We start from the raw sequence: 18,238 nt of genomic DNA, 5'->3' as shown, positions 1-18,238 counted from the left end.
ATTGAATCTTCCCCATCCCCAAATATATGAGTATAATGTTATCTGTAGCCTAACTTCATGGTGCCATTTATGCATGTAGATATCCTACCCTACATAGGTGATGGAAGAAGTATTTTAGACACCGCTCCTTCCTTTTCTAATGTGAGATGGCCATTTAGAATACACCAAAAATATATATATCAGTTCTCTATGCTAGCTTCACTTCCTACATATCTCAGTTACCACAAAAATTTAATAAGAAAGACATCCGCCAAACATTGCAGTATGACAAAATGTTATAGATTTTATAGAAGTAAGACCATTGAGGCCAGTCAACTTACATTTCAATTCATTACCAAATGGTCTAAAAAGTTGCTTCACTATTACGAATCACAAAGGAGAGAATTCAAATCTCATGCTTACCAAAACATATCAGTATTTCTCTAACATTTAATTGGCCTCTCGAAAATTGACAATCAAAACATCATCAAAGATGTTGCTGTCCCAACCACGAAAGGCTCCATTAATAACCGAGTCAAGAAGTAAAAAACAACACCCAATGCAATCGAAATAGGCAAGGCAGGCAGAGCTCGATGGCACACTGATAACAAAATAAGAGTGCAGCCAAGTCCCGAAATAATTGCAAGGTAACAAGCATACACTGTCATAAGATCATACATTGCAGCTCTGCCTACAAGAACACTATAGAAAACAAAGTCTCCAAGGCCAAGTTTAATACCTCTATCACTACCGCCACCACGCACTTCCGCATTATCCCTCCTCGTCTGCTGCTCTCTCTCATTCCCTAATCCCATCATCTCAACAAGGGGAGACATCTCCTCATCAACAGCAATCTCAGGCTCCCGATTCTGCACTCGATCACAAGACACAACTACAGTCGAATGTTCCGAGGATTCACTGCTAAACGACTGCCGTTCCCGTGAATGACTCACCAATGGGGAACTCTCCCCTTCATTAGTATTCCGGTGGTTTTCGCCCACGTTAACCGCCTGCAGCTCGACCGAGNTCAATGAGCAGTAAGCACATCAGGAACTCTATACTCCAGTTTCTATTATTCAAAAGCCTATTTTCCTCTTGTAAATAACTGTTGAGATTTTATTTCTTGTAGTGACAAAAATTAAACAAAATATGATCTAATAGAAAGATAGCAGGAGTGCCAGTCATAAATAATTAAATATAGCAAAGTATGGAAGATGCATCACTAACTATCACAGGTTCTAATGAAACTATTATGCAGAATGTACCTGGACTTTCACTTCTGAGTAAATTTACGTTGTAACAATATCTTCCAGGTAATAATTGGTTGTGTGTAAATGTGCTTTACAATTCTTCAGTTATATTGAACGCTACATTTAATTTTGTTAACCCATGGGGAGCTCATGACCTTATTTGATAAACCACATATTCATGTTTTAGAGCCCTATCCATTTTCAAGTAGAGCAGATAAAGATTAGTCATTTAGTAGTTCTCACATATATTACTATCCTTTTTTTAGTGTTCAGATATTGATGTTATGACCTTCATATGTACCTTTGCAGATCCATGCATATAGAGATCCAGTAATTCCTCTTTGTTTTAGATTAAATAAACTAAATATATTTACAAATTATAAGTAATAATAGATACTTATATTCTCATATTACCCTAAGAAAGAATTTTTAAGGTTGGTATTGGTATATGTGCACTAGTCTAGTGTTTACTCATTAAATTTATATGTGTAGCTAATCGTTGGTGTTGATGATTTTCTGTTATCGATGACTATGAGTACTCAATTGGGTACGACTTTAACCATGATCCAAGAAGAAAAAAATCTACTTATTTATGTAAACATTTTTCCAGAGTTTTGAAGTGTTGTAATGGTCATCACTTGGTGCATGACTTTGAATAACATAACATTTATGCTGGATTTGCATCTTGCAAACTGCTATTGAAAAAGAAAAAGGAAAGGAAGAATAAACTGCTGCTTGCCAAGTTTCACAAGTGGCATATCTCCTGCATATAAGTGGTCCTAACTAGAATTTGGCATCCTCCTTGTGGATGACATCATTGCCAGAGTTGGATTAAATGTAAAAATAATCTCATACCATGATGGATCAAATGTGTGATCCATTGAGTTAATCTCAAAATTAATTGGAAGGAGGGAGAGAGGAGAAACCTGCAACAAGTAGATTTTATAGTACAGGTGTGGATGAGCTCTAGCTCAAATGGAAATCCTTCCATCCATGGGATATTGGGTTTACCAATTGGGACCAATATATATATATATATATATATAATTGTATAATTTACCAATCAAAACAAAATAATAATAATAATAATAATTGTTATGTTTACAGGCATTCAGCAGCAATTTGTTTAGCTATGCAGGCATGCAAAACTAGAGGTGGGATCACGATGGTGTACGAGCTCTCACATTGTTTTCCTGCATTGTCTTTTCTCATATCATCCGTTAAAATTAATTTATTGATACTTCGGGTTTATTTAGGATTTGCTTATTTTGTTGAAATTAAAATTTTTTTTACTAAAAGTACTGTAAATAAATATAAAAGTTAGTTAAAATAGTACCATATGACCTATAAATAGTATCAAAAAGTATAGTGAGACTCATGAATAATAGCAAAAATAAGCTAAATAGTAAAATAAGTTGGCAAATTTCATCCATGCCAAATGCACACTTCATCTCATTTTGAAATAATTTTGCCAGTATTCAATTATTTTTAGGAACAATGCTTTTATCAACATTGTAGGTCTCTAAAGTTTACTTATTGAGCACTTTATTGGTCCCTGAAGTTTTGAAGTTTTAGATGAGCATATTGGTGTCTAAAGTTCAAAAAATAAGCTCTATTGATCATTCCTTTAACTTCTGTTAATTTCATCACCTATATGACTCTTTTTTTTTTTTAATGACATGGCAAGGTTTCTCTAAGTCCAAAAACCCGCTGCAATATATCAATCTAATTACACCCTCTGAGAAGTATATCAATCTAATTAAGAAAATAGTAGGTTCCACCGTTCCAGTTAATTCAATTGTTAAAGTCTTTGATAGTTAAATAAGAGATCTGGGGTTTAATCCTCGCCTATACTAAAAATTGATTAATGTCTTGATTTGATGATAAAAAAACTATTACTAGGAACGGACGACATAAGTTGAAATTTTTTTAAAAAAATTCTAACTAAAAAAGTAAAATTTTCCATTCAGCTCTTCCTTTGCTTTCTATGTAATCAAACAAAAGTTTCGAACTTTCACAAACAACCCTTTTCATACAAAGGAAAAAAAAATGTTAGATCTGTGATGCTTTGGTAACCAAAAATAAGTAAAATAATTGTTCAATCTAATTATTAACCAAAAATATTAAATTTTGTTTGTTCAGGAATTATTAACATAAACTAGTTTTTCTTTTTCTTTTTAAAAAAAATTATTATTATTGTTATTATTTTACTTTGTACAAGTGTCATCTGATGTGTTACAAAAATATTTTTTTTTTTATTTATTTTAATTGTTAGTCACATTAGCATTCTCATCAATCACTTAACGTAATGACAATTTTGACCAAATACCAAAAGGTTATGACCAAATTGACACATTTGAAAATTTAAGGACTAAATTGACATGCAACCCAAAAATTATGGACCAAATACGTAATTTACTCAAAAAAAATTTCATTAAATTATTCTCTTTTAAGATACATTAAATTCTATTCCATCAAAGTTGTCTTTACTAGAATAAAATATGATTTATTACTTTGTGGTTTTTAAATTTCACTCTCATGACACTGCTTTTTTTATATGTTTCTTATTTTATTGAATCTCAATAAAGTTTTCATTATAACAATAAAATTCGAAAACTAGTTTCCAATAATTTTGCTATAATAACATTGAGTGATGACTTGAATTGATATGGTAATTACTACAAACCAGTTAGAATTTGGACCTATTTGAGAAGTTAGGGACTCCATATTGTTCTATATAAAACAAATATCTAGTGGGTTTCAGTTAGTTCAACTGTTAAAAATTTTTATAGTTAAATAAGAAATCTGAAATTCAATGCCTGCCTACGTCAAAAATTGATTGCCATAGGTTGAAAAAAAAAAAAAAAAAACTGATTTTCTAATTTAGCCTTGATTTACATATCTCTCTCTAATTGTGTGGATGTTATAGATAAGATCAAGAAAAACAGCTTCCGAAATCGGGTCAAGAATTTGTTATAGTGGGTCAAGAATTTGTTATGGGGGAAAAGAAAGATCCACAAAGAGAATGATGTCTTAAAATATTGAGGGGCGTTTAAGCGGTTAAGATTGGTAGAGACTATAGAGTGATATCTAAACATGTAATTCAGGAAGATTAATGTTTTACAAAAATAATGAAAGTTGTAGTTTTTTTTTTTTTTTTTTTTTTTTTTTTTTTGCGAATACTTTATATTACAAAAATAATACCAGCAGTTTTTTTTTTTATTTTTTTTTAATCTTCTTATCGCAATTTTACTTTAGGTTGATTAATTTTTGTGTTGAACTCTATTTTGGATTGATAAATTTTATTTTAATTTGTTAGCTTTTTTCTTTTATTTTCTTTGATTATTATATGTTACCTTACTGCATTATACACTATATAATGATGTAAAATTATTCTATTACGTAGCATGACTTGGATAATTTGGTATTTATAACCATACATTTTTCTTTTGAGTATTCTTCTACTCATCTTCTTTTATATAAATGTTCTATTTTTCTCACACTCTCTCCCAAAAAAAGTGATTGTTCTCTCTCTCTCTCTCTCTCTCTCTCTCTCTCTCTCTCTCTATTATTTATTCTTTCTTGCAACTCTACTTTAAATTAATAATTTTTTATGTTTTAGTACCTCTACTTTGGGTTGATATATTTTGGTGGTGTGTCTTTTGAGTTCCCACATCACATATATTCTATTTCTATCTTGTATTTTTGGTTTGAATTAATTCTTAAAAAATTTGGATCTGAGAATTTGAGTTTATATCAAAATAAAATCTATTAGACTACTCGTGTGAGATACATGTTAATCTAAATAATTCTCAAAATTTACAGGAGAGAAAAACCTTTAGGAGAGATAGGATTGAATGATTGCAGCGGAAGGGAGGAATATTGTTGATGATCTCAACAAGTTGTTTAGACAGTATGCAACAAAAATATACCCACTTAATCATAAACCTAGGCAACAAAACCCGTAAACATAACACTTACATGCACCTAAATCAACATATATCAGCCCCAAAATTTTTAGTACAACACAATAACCACAACACATCCACTATATCTATCAACCCAAAGAGATGCAAACAAATTCATACACTTACACACAAAACATTCAAAAGGACCTTCACACACAAGCACTTCCAAATATTGCATGAGCTACCATAATCCTAACATTCATCTCTGATTCATGAGCTTTTTCACTTCCACTGTACAAATCGTGCATCCATGCCAACCAAATCATTGATTTGGGCACTTTGGGGAGAGGAAGAGAGTTTGGGTTTGTGAGAAGAAACCAAGAGAGAGTGCAAAATTTAGAGAGAGAAAACGAAACAAGAGTCTCTTTCTCAAATTTGAATAGGTTTATCTCTCCTCTCCCTTGCTGCAACAACCTAGTCCCTTTGTTGCTGCTGTTCAATCCTTTCTCTCCTATAGGTTTCTCCTCCTTATAAATTTGAGAATTATTTAGATTCACATGTATCTCACGTGAGTAGTCTGTTTGTGTTTTAATGGAAAGCTAACTTGAGTACCAATTTGGCTCGTGTGAAGTTTAGAGAGTAAATTGGCTAAAATAAAAGTTCAAGAGTTGTAATAACCACTATTCTAAAGTTTAAAAGGTGTCAGGACATTTATAGCATTTTTGTTTTAAATGATCCATTAAAAAAAGGGTACATTACACATTTGGTCGGACAAAATGTATAAATACCGTTAATTTTAAAATTATGTAGCAAAATACCCATATTTCCAAACTATTTAGCAAAATGCCATTATTTTGGAACTTGATTTTAATAAAATTGAATTCTATGTAAAATTAGATATCCTCAAAATCAAGTTTTATGTGTATTTTTAAGTAGAACTTGACATTGGTAATGTCAAGTTTCATTTAATTTTTTTTTGAAAATTTAAGTGACAAAATATGCATAAAACTCGACATTGTTAGTGTTGAGTTCCACTTGTAATTTGATTTTATTAAAATCAAGTTCCAAAAATAGGATTATTTTACTAAATAGTTTGGAAAGAGGGATATTTTGCTACATAGTTTTAAAATTAAGGGTATTTACCCATTTTGCCCTATTTGGTCCCTAACCTTTAAGCTGTTTGTCAATTTGGTCATTAACATTTCAAATGGGTCAATTTGGTTCATAACTTCTTAGCATTGTGTCGAAATGATCCTTACTGTTAAGTAATAGATGAAAAATATTGACATGACTAACAGCAAAATTAAAATATTATTTTTTACCACATGGACTTCCATGTAAGCTACCACATGGTAATTAAAAAAAAAAAATCAACATTTTCTAATTCACTTCCACGCAAGGCATTTGCATAAATTATTTTGCATTAAAAGTATGTTTTGGAAATTCGTTTTCAAGGTTAACTGAAATCATGTTTTGAAAATATGATTTCTTAGTGGACACTTGCCAATGCTTGTGCCACATCACTCCAAATTTGAGGTGAAATCTTGTTTTCAATGCTTAAAATTGTGTTTTCACTTAGAGGCTATTCTCCAATTTTTTTTCTTGGGTAAATTTCATTAACATAGGATTGGGCTAATACCAACTAGTTCCAACATATTTCAAAACAGATTAATTTGGTTCCTTAAGCCAACTTGGGGTATGTTTAGTAACTATTTTTTCCTTCTATTTCTGTTTTCAAAAATAATGTTCTATTTTTGAGACTAAAAAACTTGTTTGGCAATCCAAAATGGATAAAAAACAAAAAATGTTCTAAAAACTCAATTTGTGAAAGAAACCGAAAACATGCAAAAGATTGTTTTCAGTTTCTAGTTTTCAAAAATCAATGAAAATGCGCATTTAATTTAATGAATTTATCTAAAACATGTTTTTGATTTTAAAAATTTAAGAACCTTCTTGGAGACTTGAACCTTGGCCTTGGCTCTCCTACACCTCACAAACACTTATACTTATAAAGTGACAATTACACCAAAGACCAAGAGTAGTTAGCATTAGATCACATCTTAAAGTATATTAATGGAATTTACCATTTTTATTTTGCCACAACCTTTTTTTTTTATAATTATCAAATATCATTTTCCTTAAAAAAAAAAAAAAACCCCAACATGAAGTCTATTGCGGCGTGTAGAAACAAAATTGCTCCTATAACCTCTCTCAGTCTCTCTTTGGCCCTCGCTATCTGTCTTGGGAATTCACAAAAATGTCAATCTCAAACTCGTTCTTACCAGATGAACTGTGGAGACGAATCCTAGAAATCGGTATCAAAACCAGCGGTTTTAGGTACAAGGACCTCTGCTCGATCTCCATTTCTTGTAGACGCCTTCACCGACTCTCCAATGAAAACTCGCTCTGGTCTCACCTTCTCTCCTCTGACTTTCCGTCCTCTTCATCATCATCATCATCATCATCGACGACCAAGTCTAGCACCAAAACCCTTTACAGAGAAAGGTATTTTGTTAACGAAACGGGGTCGTCTTGTGTGTATTTGTATTTGTATTTGACTTGATGGTGTTTTTTCTTTTAAAGGTTTGAGAGAGATAGAGAGAAGAAGTTAGCGGTGAATAGGAGGATTGTGCTTAGAAAGGAGAGTCAAATTGTGGAGCATTCTAGAAAGATTCGAGAGATCGAGACTCGGTTGGCGGATGAGAACCATAAATTGAAGACAACTGTTTCTGAATTATCACATTTACGACTCCTCAGGTAATCAACTTCTTCAACCTAGTCCTTGCAATTTCTTTATTCAATCATGAAATATGCTAATGCTATGCCTATGGATTTCAAGTATTTTTATTATTTTTATTTTTTTATAAATAAATTAATTTATTGCATCCTAAGCCTAAAATAATTCAAGGCTATTCTAGATTACAAGGATTACTATGTGAGTGATTACTACAAGAATTAAATGTTTGGGTTTATTATACAACCTATATCAATATTATACATTCAATTATCAGTTGTATTATGCCCCCAAAAAGTACTTTACAATGTTTCACTGTACACATAACTCATCAGGGTGTAGACTACTAGTATTAGTAGTTGTAGGCTTGGGACTTGGGAGTCATCCCCACTGCGACTAGGAGGAGTTCCATTACGGTCCGTTTGGGAATAACTTAGTTAGCTGAAACTAAAATCTTTTTACTGAAAATATTATAGATAAAGGTAAAAATTAGCTGAAATGGTACAGTGGAACTCATGAATAATACCTGTGGGACTCATGAATAATAGCAAAAATAAGCTACATAGTAAAATAAGCTGACTTTAAACACTAATCCCAAATGCAACCTACATGGTTCTAGTGGGTGGGTTGTGCATTTGTCGTTTACTTCTTAGGGGTGGGTCCAAAGGGACCTACTAGACATAGGTTTAAAGTAGTTGTACTTATCAAAAAAAAAGAAAAAAAGTTTAAAATAGTAGTATGTGCTCTTCTTAATGTTTGGGTATAATTTATTTATTTATTTTTTTGGGAAAAATACACAAAACTTCCTTGTGGTTCTCGCATTAAACACTGAACCCCCTTGAGGTGTTGACTGTAACACTAGACCTGTTTTATGTTTAAAGTGTAAATTGTTAATTGTGTAGCACTTAGAACTGTTTTATGTGATAATAAAGTAAGCTGCAACCTTAAATATGGGCACGTGTCCTTACATGTCATTATAAGCAGCTCACGTTGTTTATTATCATTGATGTTTAATGACTTGCACATAAAAGAATACTGCTAGTACTAGGTTAAGTGTTACACTCAAAACTTCATAGGGGTTTCGTGTTTTATGGAAAACCACGTGAGGGTTTTTGTGTATTTTTTTTCCCTTTTTAATTATGTGGAAAAAGGTAAATAAACATAATTTAATAGAGTATTAATTCAAGTTTACTTGTGCCTTTAGGGCATTTNGGGGGGGGGGGTGTTGTGTTGGTGGGATGGGGGGAGAAGTTGATGCACTTAAAACTACATGACAAATAAACTAGAAAAGCGACAGATTAAAATTCTGACATCTTAGTCATGTATTATCAGATGTATATGCATATTTTATTTCAATAAAGAACCAGAATTTAAATCCTCACCTTTGTGGCATCTTTTCAACTTCTTTCTCTTGATGCTACATTCTTTGTCCCCACCATTCATTACCATGGTATAATCTCGTAGAGGGTGATACTTCATTGAAACCAGTTCTTCTTTTGCTGTATCAAGCCTTCGTTTTTCATCTTTCTGCCCATAAAACATACAAAAAACATCACAAACAATGAACTATGTAACTCTAACATGATGGTACCTACTGCTTAGTGAGAGAAAGAAATATACATGAGCTTTTCAAACCCCAAAATCTGTTGCTTGCAAAGCCTAAGTTCCATCTCAAGGGCATGAATCCGAGATTCCACAGGCACAACACATTGCCCGACTATTTCTTTTTGTCTACCTCGGATTACCTCTGGCTGCCACACATTCAAAGCTACCGAAGCTTGTCTTCAATCCCAAGATCACATCACCCACAAGTCCAAAACCATATTATATTAGAACTGAAGAAAAAAAACGAAAAAGGTTCCATTTTTTTAATACAAATAGCTCTTAGAGATGAAACATTATGACCATTAAACCTTATAAAAATTCCAGGTATGTTTTCTTCCCCCCCCCCCCACGAGGTGCTGATACATGTAGGGAAAGGTAGCTGGTTTCATAATTGCTTTTTCCGTGAATACTTTGTGAAGAATATGAATTGCTTTTCATATATGCATCTTTTGTTTTTATGTTTTACGTGATTATTTTAGGCTTTCATGGATTTTTTTTCCCCTAAAGTTAAATAATTTTATTAAAGAAATAGGTTGCAGTTTGAATTCACAACATTTGTACCAAACTACTCAAGAATTACAATCTCAAGTTCAAATAGTCTAGGAAATCTGAAAAGGAAAAGAAGGAATACTTCCGATGGCAACTGTCCAAGCATAACTCATTCATCATAGATTGTTTGATAACATGGTTTGGATGTTCGACGGTCGACACCATCAAATGTTTTGTCATTATGCTCTCGCCAACTTACTCACATAACACAACCAAACCACCTTCCTTCCGTATCTTAGTGCTTCTATGTGGATGGTCCCTTGCCAACATCAAAGCACCTAAATCACGATCTTTGGCATAACCGAAGAAACTCCAAATAATGCAAACACAAAAGACCAAATGCATCTTGCCATTGAACAAAATTTTCAACTGATTTTCTGCCATTCTTACACATACAACACCAATCATTGATCAAATTATTCCTTTTCCAATGATTCTGCACCGATAAAATCTTACCTAAGAACATGGTCCAAGTGAAGAAAGCAAACATGTGTGGTGTATTACGGCCTTCTTTTGTGATTTTCTCTGTTGCTTTACCATGTGTATTGTATTGGTCCACAAGCTGCTCAATATGTTTTTTTTTTTTTTTCACACTAATTGTAGCCATCCAAAATGGGCGCTGTATAATTTTGAAGTATGTTTCCAACGCTCCTCCATAATTTGATGCCATTTCTAAAGCTATGGGTGTCGTGTTTCTGGGAACAAAGTACTCAGTGCTCACCTATAGGTGAAATTTAAAGGGGCACACCAGCCTGAATTTTGTAATGCCATGGACTCGACATTTGTGGAAAAGAGAAATGCAACACGGTGTGAGTCTGACTAGCAGACCTTTGGGGTTGTTTGGTTGGGGTGAAAAATTGGAGATATTTTGGTGGGGTTGGGGCCCAAGTATTTTCTCTCTTGGCCCACCAAAATGCTCTCTCTCCAATTTGGAGAGAAAACTCTACTGATTTTGCTGCCACCATTCTAGTTACTTTTCTGCCCCTCAGTTATAATATTTGATAGGCCAAAAATGTATTGATCTCTTGTGATAAATTAACCAAGTGAATTAATTAAATTAATTAACATGCAATACACGTGGTAGCACAAACAAATCACTAACTAAGATAATATGCAGTGGAAAATAAAGTTGATACGGTAATTTTTTTACGAATGGGGAAAACTTCTAAGGCAAAAACTCCACTGGTGATTTTAAGGTTACCACTCTTGAGAATTCACTATTATCACAACAAGTGGTTACAAGTAAATGAATCCCAGTACTTTATACTAACTTACAGTTGAACCCTTACACCAATATCCAATTGAATTTGTTTTGTAATGATAATCTTTCCTTTTAATGCACAGCTCCTTGTATATGACTAACCAATTAATGCACGGATCTAAGTACGTGACTAACCACCAACTTGAGAAGGATGTTGGCTGCAAAGTTCTTCAGTTTATCAATACGATGAAGATCACAAAGTTTCTTCGTTACAAAACTCTGCGGCATACAAACGTAGCAGCTTTTTGAAGAGAAAAATGAACTAGGGCAAATGGTCTTCGGTCACAATATGCTTGTGAAAAACTTTTGTATCAAGTTGCACTCACTTGCATCAGCTGTGATGGCCCTTAAAATAATCTTTAGATATGTTTAGGGTTGTGAGAAAAGAAAGCCCAAACATCTATACACGGATTAGATAAAAATTAGAACTAAAAATCTGTTTTTCATAAATCTCGATAGATAGGGTATCTATTGAGCAGCTGTCGAGTATCAGGCAAAAGCTGCATTTTAAACCTCAATAGATGTTATCTGTCGAGTTTTAAAATCCAGCACTTCTTCACTTGTTTCTTAGACAGACTTGCATAGATTTAACATTAGGACTTGAAACCTTGTTCTTTGAAGTATTAATTAAACACATCTTAGGTCTACTCAATTACAAGTAAAGTGTATTTTGTCAAAGGATTAACCAATTCTATATTGACATATGTTCCTAACATGATTCATATATGTTCTAAAAACATTGAATAGGTATCTCTCTTCTCTCTTTGATTTTTTTTTTTCTCGCACTTCTCTTTCTTTGTTGGTTTGGTCTTTTTCTGTTCTCTCTCTCCTTGTTTTATTTTGTTGACGTTGTTTACTTTTTTTCCCTTGTTTTTTTCTTTCTTTTTCTGCTTGTTCAGTGCTCTGGTTTTTTTTTTTTTTCTCCTTATTTTTTAAAAATGTAATAAATATAATACATTAAAAAAAATGGGGAAAGAAATATAATAACAAAGAGAATTTTCATTTTTCATGTCTTACTTCTGTTCTAAATATTTGTATTGGTTGTGTCAACCCTTCATAATTTTGATCACTATCAATCCTCAAAGTAATATTCCCATGGCTCTAAAGGCTTGGCTACCTTGAATTAGCCACAAACAAGGCCTAGCTACCTTGGATTAGCCATCAAATTTTGTAATTTTTAGTTTCTTTTCTATTGTTGTGGGAGGTTCTATTTTCTTCTTCATTGAGTCAAAAACTTTCTAATTTTTAGTTGAAGAAGGAGATACTTTTTACATATGTATTTATGAGAGAAGTAGGGAGTCTTTATGTTCAGTGTTCATGGGCAAAGAGAGTACAAAGCGTTTGCTAGCCATTTTTGAGGACCTCATGTCCAATGTATCTCCAAGACATTTCGTGCAAACGTTTAGGGATGGAGATAAAGTCTTCATTCTGCAATTGGGTTCCAATGTACATGGCTCTTTTCTAATGATCTCAGAACTTTTGCATGGTCATCCGAAAGGTTTCATTGTGGTGCCAGATGAAAATTGGGTAGTAGTTGGAGAGGATTTGGATTTAATTTGCAGAAGGCTATTGCTCCAGAGACGCTACCAAATTGCCCTCCCAGAATTTATCTAGGATCAAACAGACTGTTTTGAGACTAGTGGAGACGTGCTGACATAGTGATTCCAATACACTTATGTTGGCAGCGGAGGAGGGGCGGTAGAGCAAAGGTGGTGGGGGTAATAAAGGAAAGAAATTAATTCCAAATTTTCAAAATTAAAAAAAATTCATACTTGAACGGTCAACACTATGATTTACGTGAGAGAAATTCTGGGATGGTGAATGCCCAAATTGGGGCAAAAATTTCGTCCTTTATAAATGGTATTGTTTATAAAAGAACTGAAGATGACTTGGTATTAGATGTTTCTTTTAGGATGGAACATGGATTGGATGGTAAGTGGGGGGTCAAGTGGTCTAATGTTCAGGAAATGGGCCTCTCTCAAGTAGGCCCGAATTTAAACTTGAAGCCCACTGTTGCCAAATCTTTTAAGCATATAAATAAACCAACTCCTAACCCTAAACCCATTTTTGTGTGGTGGCCTAGATCATCACATCCCATTAATTCTTCTCATGTGACCCAACCCCAAACTCTTCCCTTCACAAGTCTTCCCAACAGAAGTCGTCCCACCCTTCTGTTTCGGCATGCACCAAGATAGGTCCTTTGATGCTTCCCAGCTCTGATGCTGCAGTTTATGAGCCGATCCAAACCCATTTTGAGCTGATTTGCACTGAGATGATTGCGGTGGATAAATCTATTTGCTCCAATATGTCTGTGGAGACCTATAGTTAAAGTGTTGGAACCCACATCTGATTGTAATGAAGGCTTGCAACATGACTTGTGACCTATAAAGGGTTGGAACCTACATCCGATTAGGATGAAGGCTTGCAACATGACTTGCGAACGATCCTTCAGGAGCATATTGGCAACATAATCAAGAAATAGGAGAATTCTGAGTAGTGTGTCCTTGAATTATGTGATGGGAGGAGCGTGGTAGTCTTGATTCAAATCTCTTTGCCACCGAGTGATGTTGTAGATGATTTTGTCGAGCAGAATCAGTTGGTGGTGGTTCTGTTGATGACATCGGACTCTATGGAGAGGAAAATTGTTTGGGGAGAAGAGGATAACATTGTGGATGATTGGGTTTCAAATACTTGTTCAAAGGATGTTGCTCAGTCAAATGAGAGGTGTTTGTTGCCTCTATTAGTTGAACCGCTGGCTTTCTCTATGCCTTTAGTTGGCATGGATAACTACTGTGAAGGGCAGTAACAAGTCGGTGTGGAAAGTTTGATGGGTCAAGAACATTACTTAGAGTGGTTCCAAAGTAGATTCAACAAGTTTGATGACTTTTTGGGTACATCTTTGAAGGGTTTGGAGGAGTAGGCAACCAATTTTTTGTTGGTTGTTGAAGCTAAATTATATCAGAGGGCTACTAAGGAAAAGAATCAATAAAAAATAAAGAGTTCAAGAGTAAAAGGGATAAGGGAGCTGAGGGGTCTATTTAGCTCAATTATAGTTTAGTATCAGCTAGGCTTAGTGGTAATAGTAGGGATAGGGCTTTGCTTGTTTCTCAATGAATTTGAAGTTGCTATTGCGTACTTGGAGGACTGATATTATTTGTTTGCAGGAGACAAAATTGGAGTGGATTACTAGAGGAATTGTTCATAACATCTGGAGTTGTCCTTGTATAGATTGGTTTTAATTGGGTTCTGAAGGTGCTTTTAGTGGTATTTTGCTTATGTGGGATCGAAGGGTTGTGGAAAAGGTAGAGGAAGCGGTGGGACATTTCTCGGTCTCTTGCAAATTTAAAAATGTTGGTGATCAGTTTGAGTGGGCTTTCACAGATATTCACGGTCCAAATTTGAACAGGAGGTGTCATATAAAGTTGAACAAACTGGTAGGACTTATCAGTTGGTGGAATTTGCTATGGTGTCTAGGAGGTGACTTTAATGTAATCCGTTTTCCATTAGAGAGGTAAGGGGTTGTAAGTTATACTTGGTCTATGTTTGATTTTTTTGACTTCATTTCTCTTCATGGGCTGATGGATATCCCCTTAGAAGGGGGCCTTTCCATCTTTCCAACCAAACACACATGAGGGAAAACTAAATCTTTTCTATCTTTCCATTTTTCCATCTCCCCAACCAAACGAACCCTTCCTTAGGATGTGAAGATATTCGTGCTTAACAAATGGTTAATAAAGGAATGAAGGGTTATGGACAAGAAAAATACATGATTAACAACCAGTGGACTGATGAGTTATGTGTTTTTAGAAGGTAATTTGAAATGATCAGCTCCAGGACTGGGCACATCCAAAGTCAGGCAGCATCTTTTATATTTAATACATGTAGTAAAGGAGAAGATTCCTATAAGCAGTAAGCATAACAAGAAAGAAGGAAGAAATTATTCATAAAAATGTAAATGAAGTATATGAAATTTGACCTAAAATGGTGGTTTCTTTCTGTGGTACAGTACTTGTAGGAGACCTGGAGGCGTATGTTTAGCTGTTTCCCACACACACACACACATATATATGTTATATTCTGGGCTGGTATAGGGTTCAATAATTTGATTCATGTCAGATGAATTATGTTTTGGAGTGTTGATCAATTTTAGGCTGAAATCCTACAGTGATGTTTCTTTATTAGGACTTTAGTGTTGGTTCTTTACTTTTCGAGATACTGAGAAATTTGTGGTCTCTAGTATTACATTTATTTGGGGTACAGTGGGTCATGCCTAGGAGGGTAATTGATATGTCAGCTTGTTTGAAGGGCAGTTTGCTATATATCAGAATGGAGATATTTGGAGTGCTATTTTGTGCCCATTTGGCATCTCATTTTGAAACCCCACTTTTTTCAATATACAACTATTTTAAATGTCACTTTTTTCTAGTTATAGCCTTTTCAAATTAAAAGGTTGAATAAATAAGCTGATGAGCCAAACAGGGACTTTCTGTTTATTGTGGACCATCTGGAAAGAACGCAATAGAAGTATGTTCGAAGGAGTTGAATGCACCATGACGGATCTAAAGATGATCTTCTTATGTACCTTGTATGATTGGATGACATTAAGTGGTCATTCTTTCTATAATTTATTTGAGTTAGATTATTGTACTCTTAGTTGATATATGTTGCCTTTTGAGTACACAACCTGTGTACTTGGTTGTACCTTCTTTTAATAAAAATGTTACCTACCTATAAAAAAAGTGTTGATTTCTTGAAGTAATTCCCCTTCCTTTTGTTTGATGTCTTCCTTCTTTTTTTGAACTGTGGACCTCCCTGCAATCGTGTTCTTGTCTCTGAGTTCTACACTGTTGCATAATTGAGTGAAGACAATCTAGTATTTGACTTTTCTTTTATCCCCCCCCCCCCCACCCCCCCCCCCCCCCCCCCCACCACCAAGTACAAACACCAGAATTTTTTTGGCTGATTTGAATGATGTGATTTTATTTTGATAAAGTATTTCCGGGATTTATTTACACTATAATAATGGGCATTATTTTTTTCCTTTTGATGTGACCCTAGTTGGCCATTAAAATCAGGCTCTCATAATGTTGACATCATGTTGAATTTGATGAATGAAATATTGAATGATATTTTCTCTAGCTTGGTGGTGATTCAAACAGCTTTAGGTGGTGAAGCTTAGGGTTTAGCCCTGTTGCTTGTTTTGTTTTATTTGCTTATGCAAATTCTGTTATTGTTGCTACATAGATTTGGTATCAAAGCAAACCCCGATCTGGTTTTCCAACAAAACCCTAAACAGCCACTTCAATCCGAACATCCACATCCCATATCCCAACCTACAATCTTGTACTCAACAACAATGAAATACTCAACAACAATGAACACCCACTTGTATTTCCACAGTTCTGTTCTCTATTTTGATTAATGGGTCTCTAGCTAATTTTTTTGGTAGTTCAAGGGGTTTAAGACAAGGGGGTCCGCTATCTCCTATGCTGTTTTTGATTTTGATGGAGGTGTTTAGTAGGATGTTGAGAAAAGTGGAGGGAGCTGGTTTGATCCATGGTTTTAAAGTTGAGGGTAGGAGGGGTGGTGGGGAATGTGTTTCACATCTTTTGTTTGCAGACGATACTATCCTATTTTGTGATGCAGATGTGGAGCAAATTCTTCATATTCGGTTGTTGTTACTCAGTTTTTAGGCGGTAACAGGTTTGAAGGTAAATGTGCACAAGAGTGAAATGGTTCCAATTGGGGAGGTTGGTGATGTGCATGCCCTAGCGGAAATTTTGGGCTGTAGAGTTGGAACTTTGCCTATGTCTTATCTTGGCATGCCGTTGGGGGCTTCACATAATTTTCCTTCAATTTGGAATCCTATTTTGGAAAAAATTGAGCGGAAATTAGCCGGGTGGAAGAGGTTGTATTTGTCTAAGGGGGGTCGTTTGATGTTACTCAAGAGTACGTTATCTAGCCTTCCTACCTATTTTCTATCTCTATTCACCATTCCTACTTATGTGGCTAATAAGATTGAAAAGTTACAAAGGGACTTTCTATGGGGTGATAGCAAGATTCATCTGGTAGGTTGGGATAAAGTTTGTGCGCCTATAGCTAATGTTGGTTTGGGAATAAGGACAATTACTACTTTCAATAGGGCCTTATTGGGAAAATGGCTGTGGCGGTTTGGGAAGGAAGAGGGTCGGTTATGGAGGAGGGTGGTAGCGTCAAAATATGGGGAAGAATGGGGGGGATGGACCTCAAAGCTAGGTAGGGGAGTTCATGAGTGTGGTTTGTGGAGAGGTATTCGCATGGGATGGGAGGATTTTAGCAAGAATTGTCAGTTTGTTGTTGGGTTGGGGAATAGAGAAAGATTTTGGCAGGATGAGTGGTATGGGGATCAACCTTTCCAAGTGGCTTTCTCAAGGCTGTATGGTATTGTTATTGATAAGGAGGCATATGTAGAAGCTTCTTTGTCAAGGCAGGGGGCGGAGGATAGAAGATTTTGGGATGTTCGTTTTATTCGAGAATTTAATGATTGGGAGATGGATGAAGGGCTGCATTTTCTTCATATATTGGGAGCTAATATTCCTCCAATGGATGTTAGAGACTGGATGAGATGGAAGTTGAAGCCTAATGGGGAGTTTGACATTCGGTCGTATTATAACAAATTGTGAGATTCTCCCTCAATTGTCTTTTCTTGGAAAGGAATATGGAAAGTAAAGGCCCCTAGGTGAGTTTCTTTTTTTGTTTGGTGTGCAGCTTGGAATAAGATCCTAACGGGTGATAACTTGAGAAGATTGAGGGGATTGGATTTTGTAGACTGGTGCATTATGTGCCGGCATTGTGGAGAGATGGTAGACCACTTACTTCTTCATTGTGAGATGGCTTATCGATTGTGGAGCTTTGTCTTAATAACTTTTGGTTTGTCTTGGGTTATGCCTAGATCGATCTCAGATTTGCTTTT

At 34.8% G+C, this 18,238-nt stretch overlaps 2 protein-coding genes across 2 annotated transcripts; one reads left to right on the top strand and one right to left on the bottom strand.

Moving 5' to 3' along the window:
• Positions 1 to 265: 265 nt before the first annotated feature.
• LOC112007419 (presenilin-like protein At1g08700) lies at positions 266 to 1,007 on the bottom strand (the record flags this gene model as incomplete). The annotated part of the gene is made up of 1 exon (XM_024039763.2): positions 266 to 1,007. A coding segment is annotated over one exon (552 nt), but the record flags the coding sequence as incomplete, so codon positions are not given.
• A 6,387-nt stretch (positions 1,008 to 7,394) lies between these two features.
• On the top strand, positions 7,395 to 17,017 carry LOC112007477 (F-box protein SKIP24). The gene is made up of 3 exons (XM_065780132.1): positions 7,395 to 7,642; positions 7,721 to 7,894; positions 16,933 to 17,017. Exons 1-3 carry the CDS (start codon positions 7,395 to 7,397, stop codon positions 17,015 to 17,017), a joined length of 507 nt encoding a protein of 168 aa, XP_065636204.1.
• The last annotated feature ends 1,221 nt before the right edge of the window (positions 17,018 to 18,238 follow it).

This window comes from Quercus suber, unplaced genomic scaffold, assembly GCF_002906115.3.
Source record: "Quercus suber isolate HL8 unplaced genomic scaffold, Cork oak 2.0 scaffold_225, whole genome shotgun sequence".
Classification (NCBI taxonomy): Eukaryota; Viridiplantae; Streptophyta; class Magnoliopsida; order Fagales; family Fagaceae; genus Quercus; species Quercus suber.
This window is presented reverse-complemented; position numbering and strand designations above follow the sequence as displayed.

Bases quoted from the DNA above. Each gene is read 5' to 3' on its own strand.
- LOC112007477 (XM_065780132.1), top strand. From the start codon at position 7,395: ATGTCAATCTCAAACTCGTTCTTACCAGATGAACTGTGGAGACGAATC. The intron at 7,643-7,720 runs GTATTTTGTTAA...TTTCTTTTAAAG, and splicing joins AAAACCCTTTACAGAGAAAG to GTTTGAGAGAGATAGAGAGA. The intron at 7,895-16,932 runs GTAATCAACTTC...TTTGTGATGCAG, and splicing joins TCACATTTACGACTCCTCAG to ATGTGGAGCAAATTCTTCAT.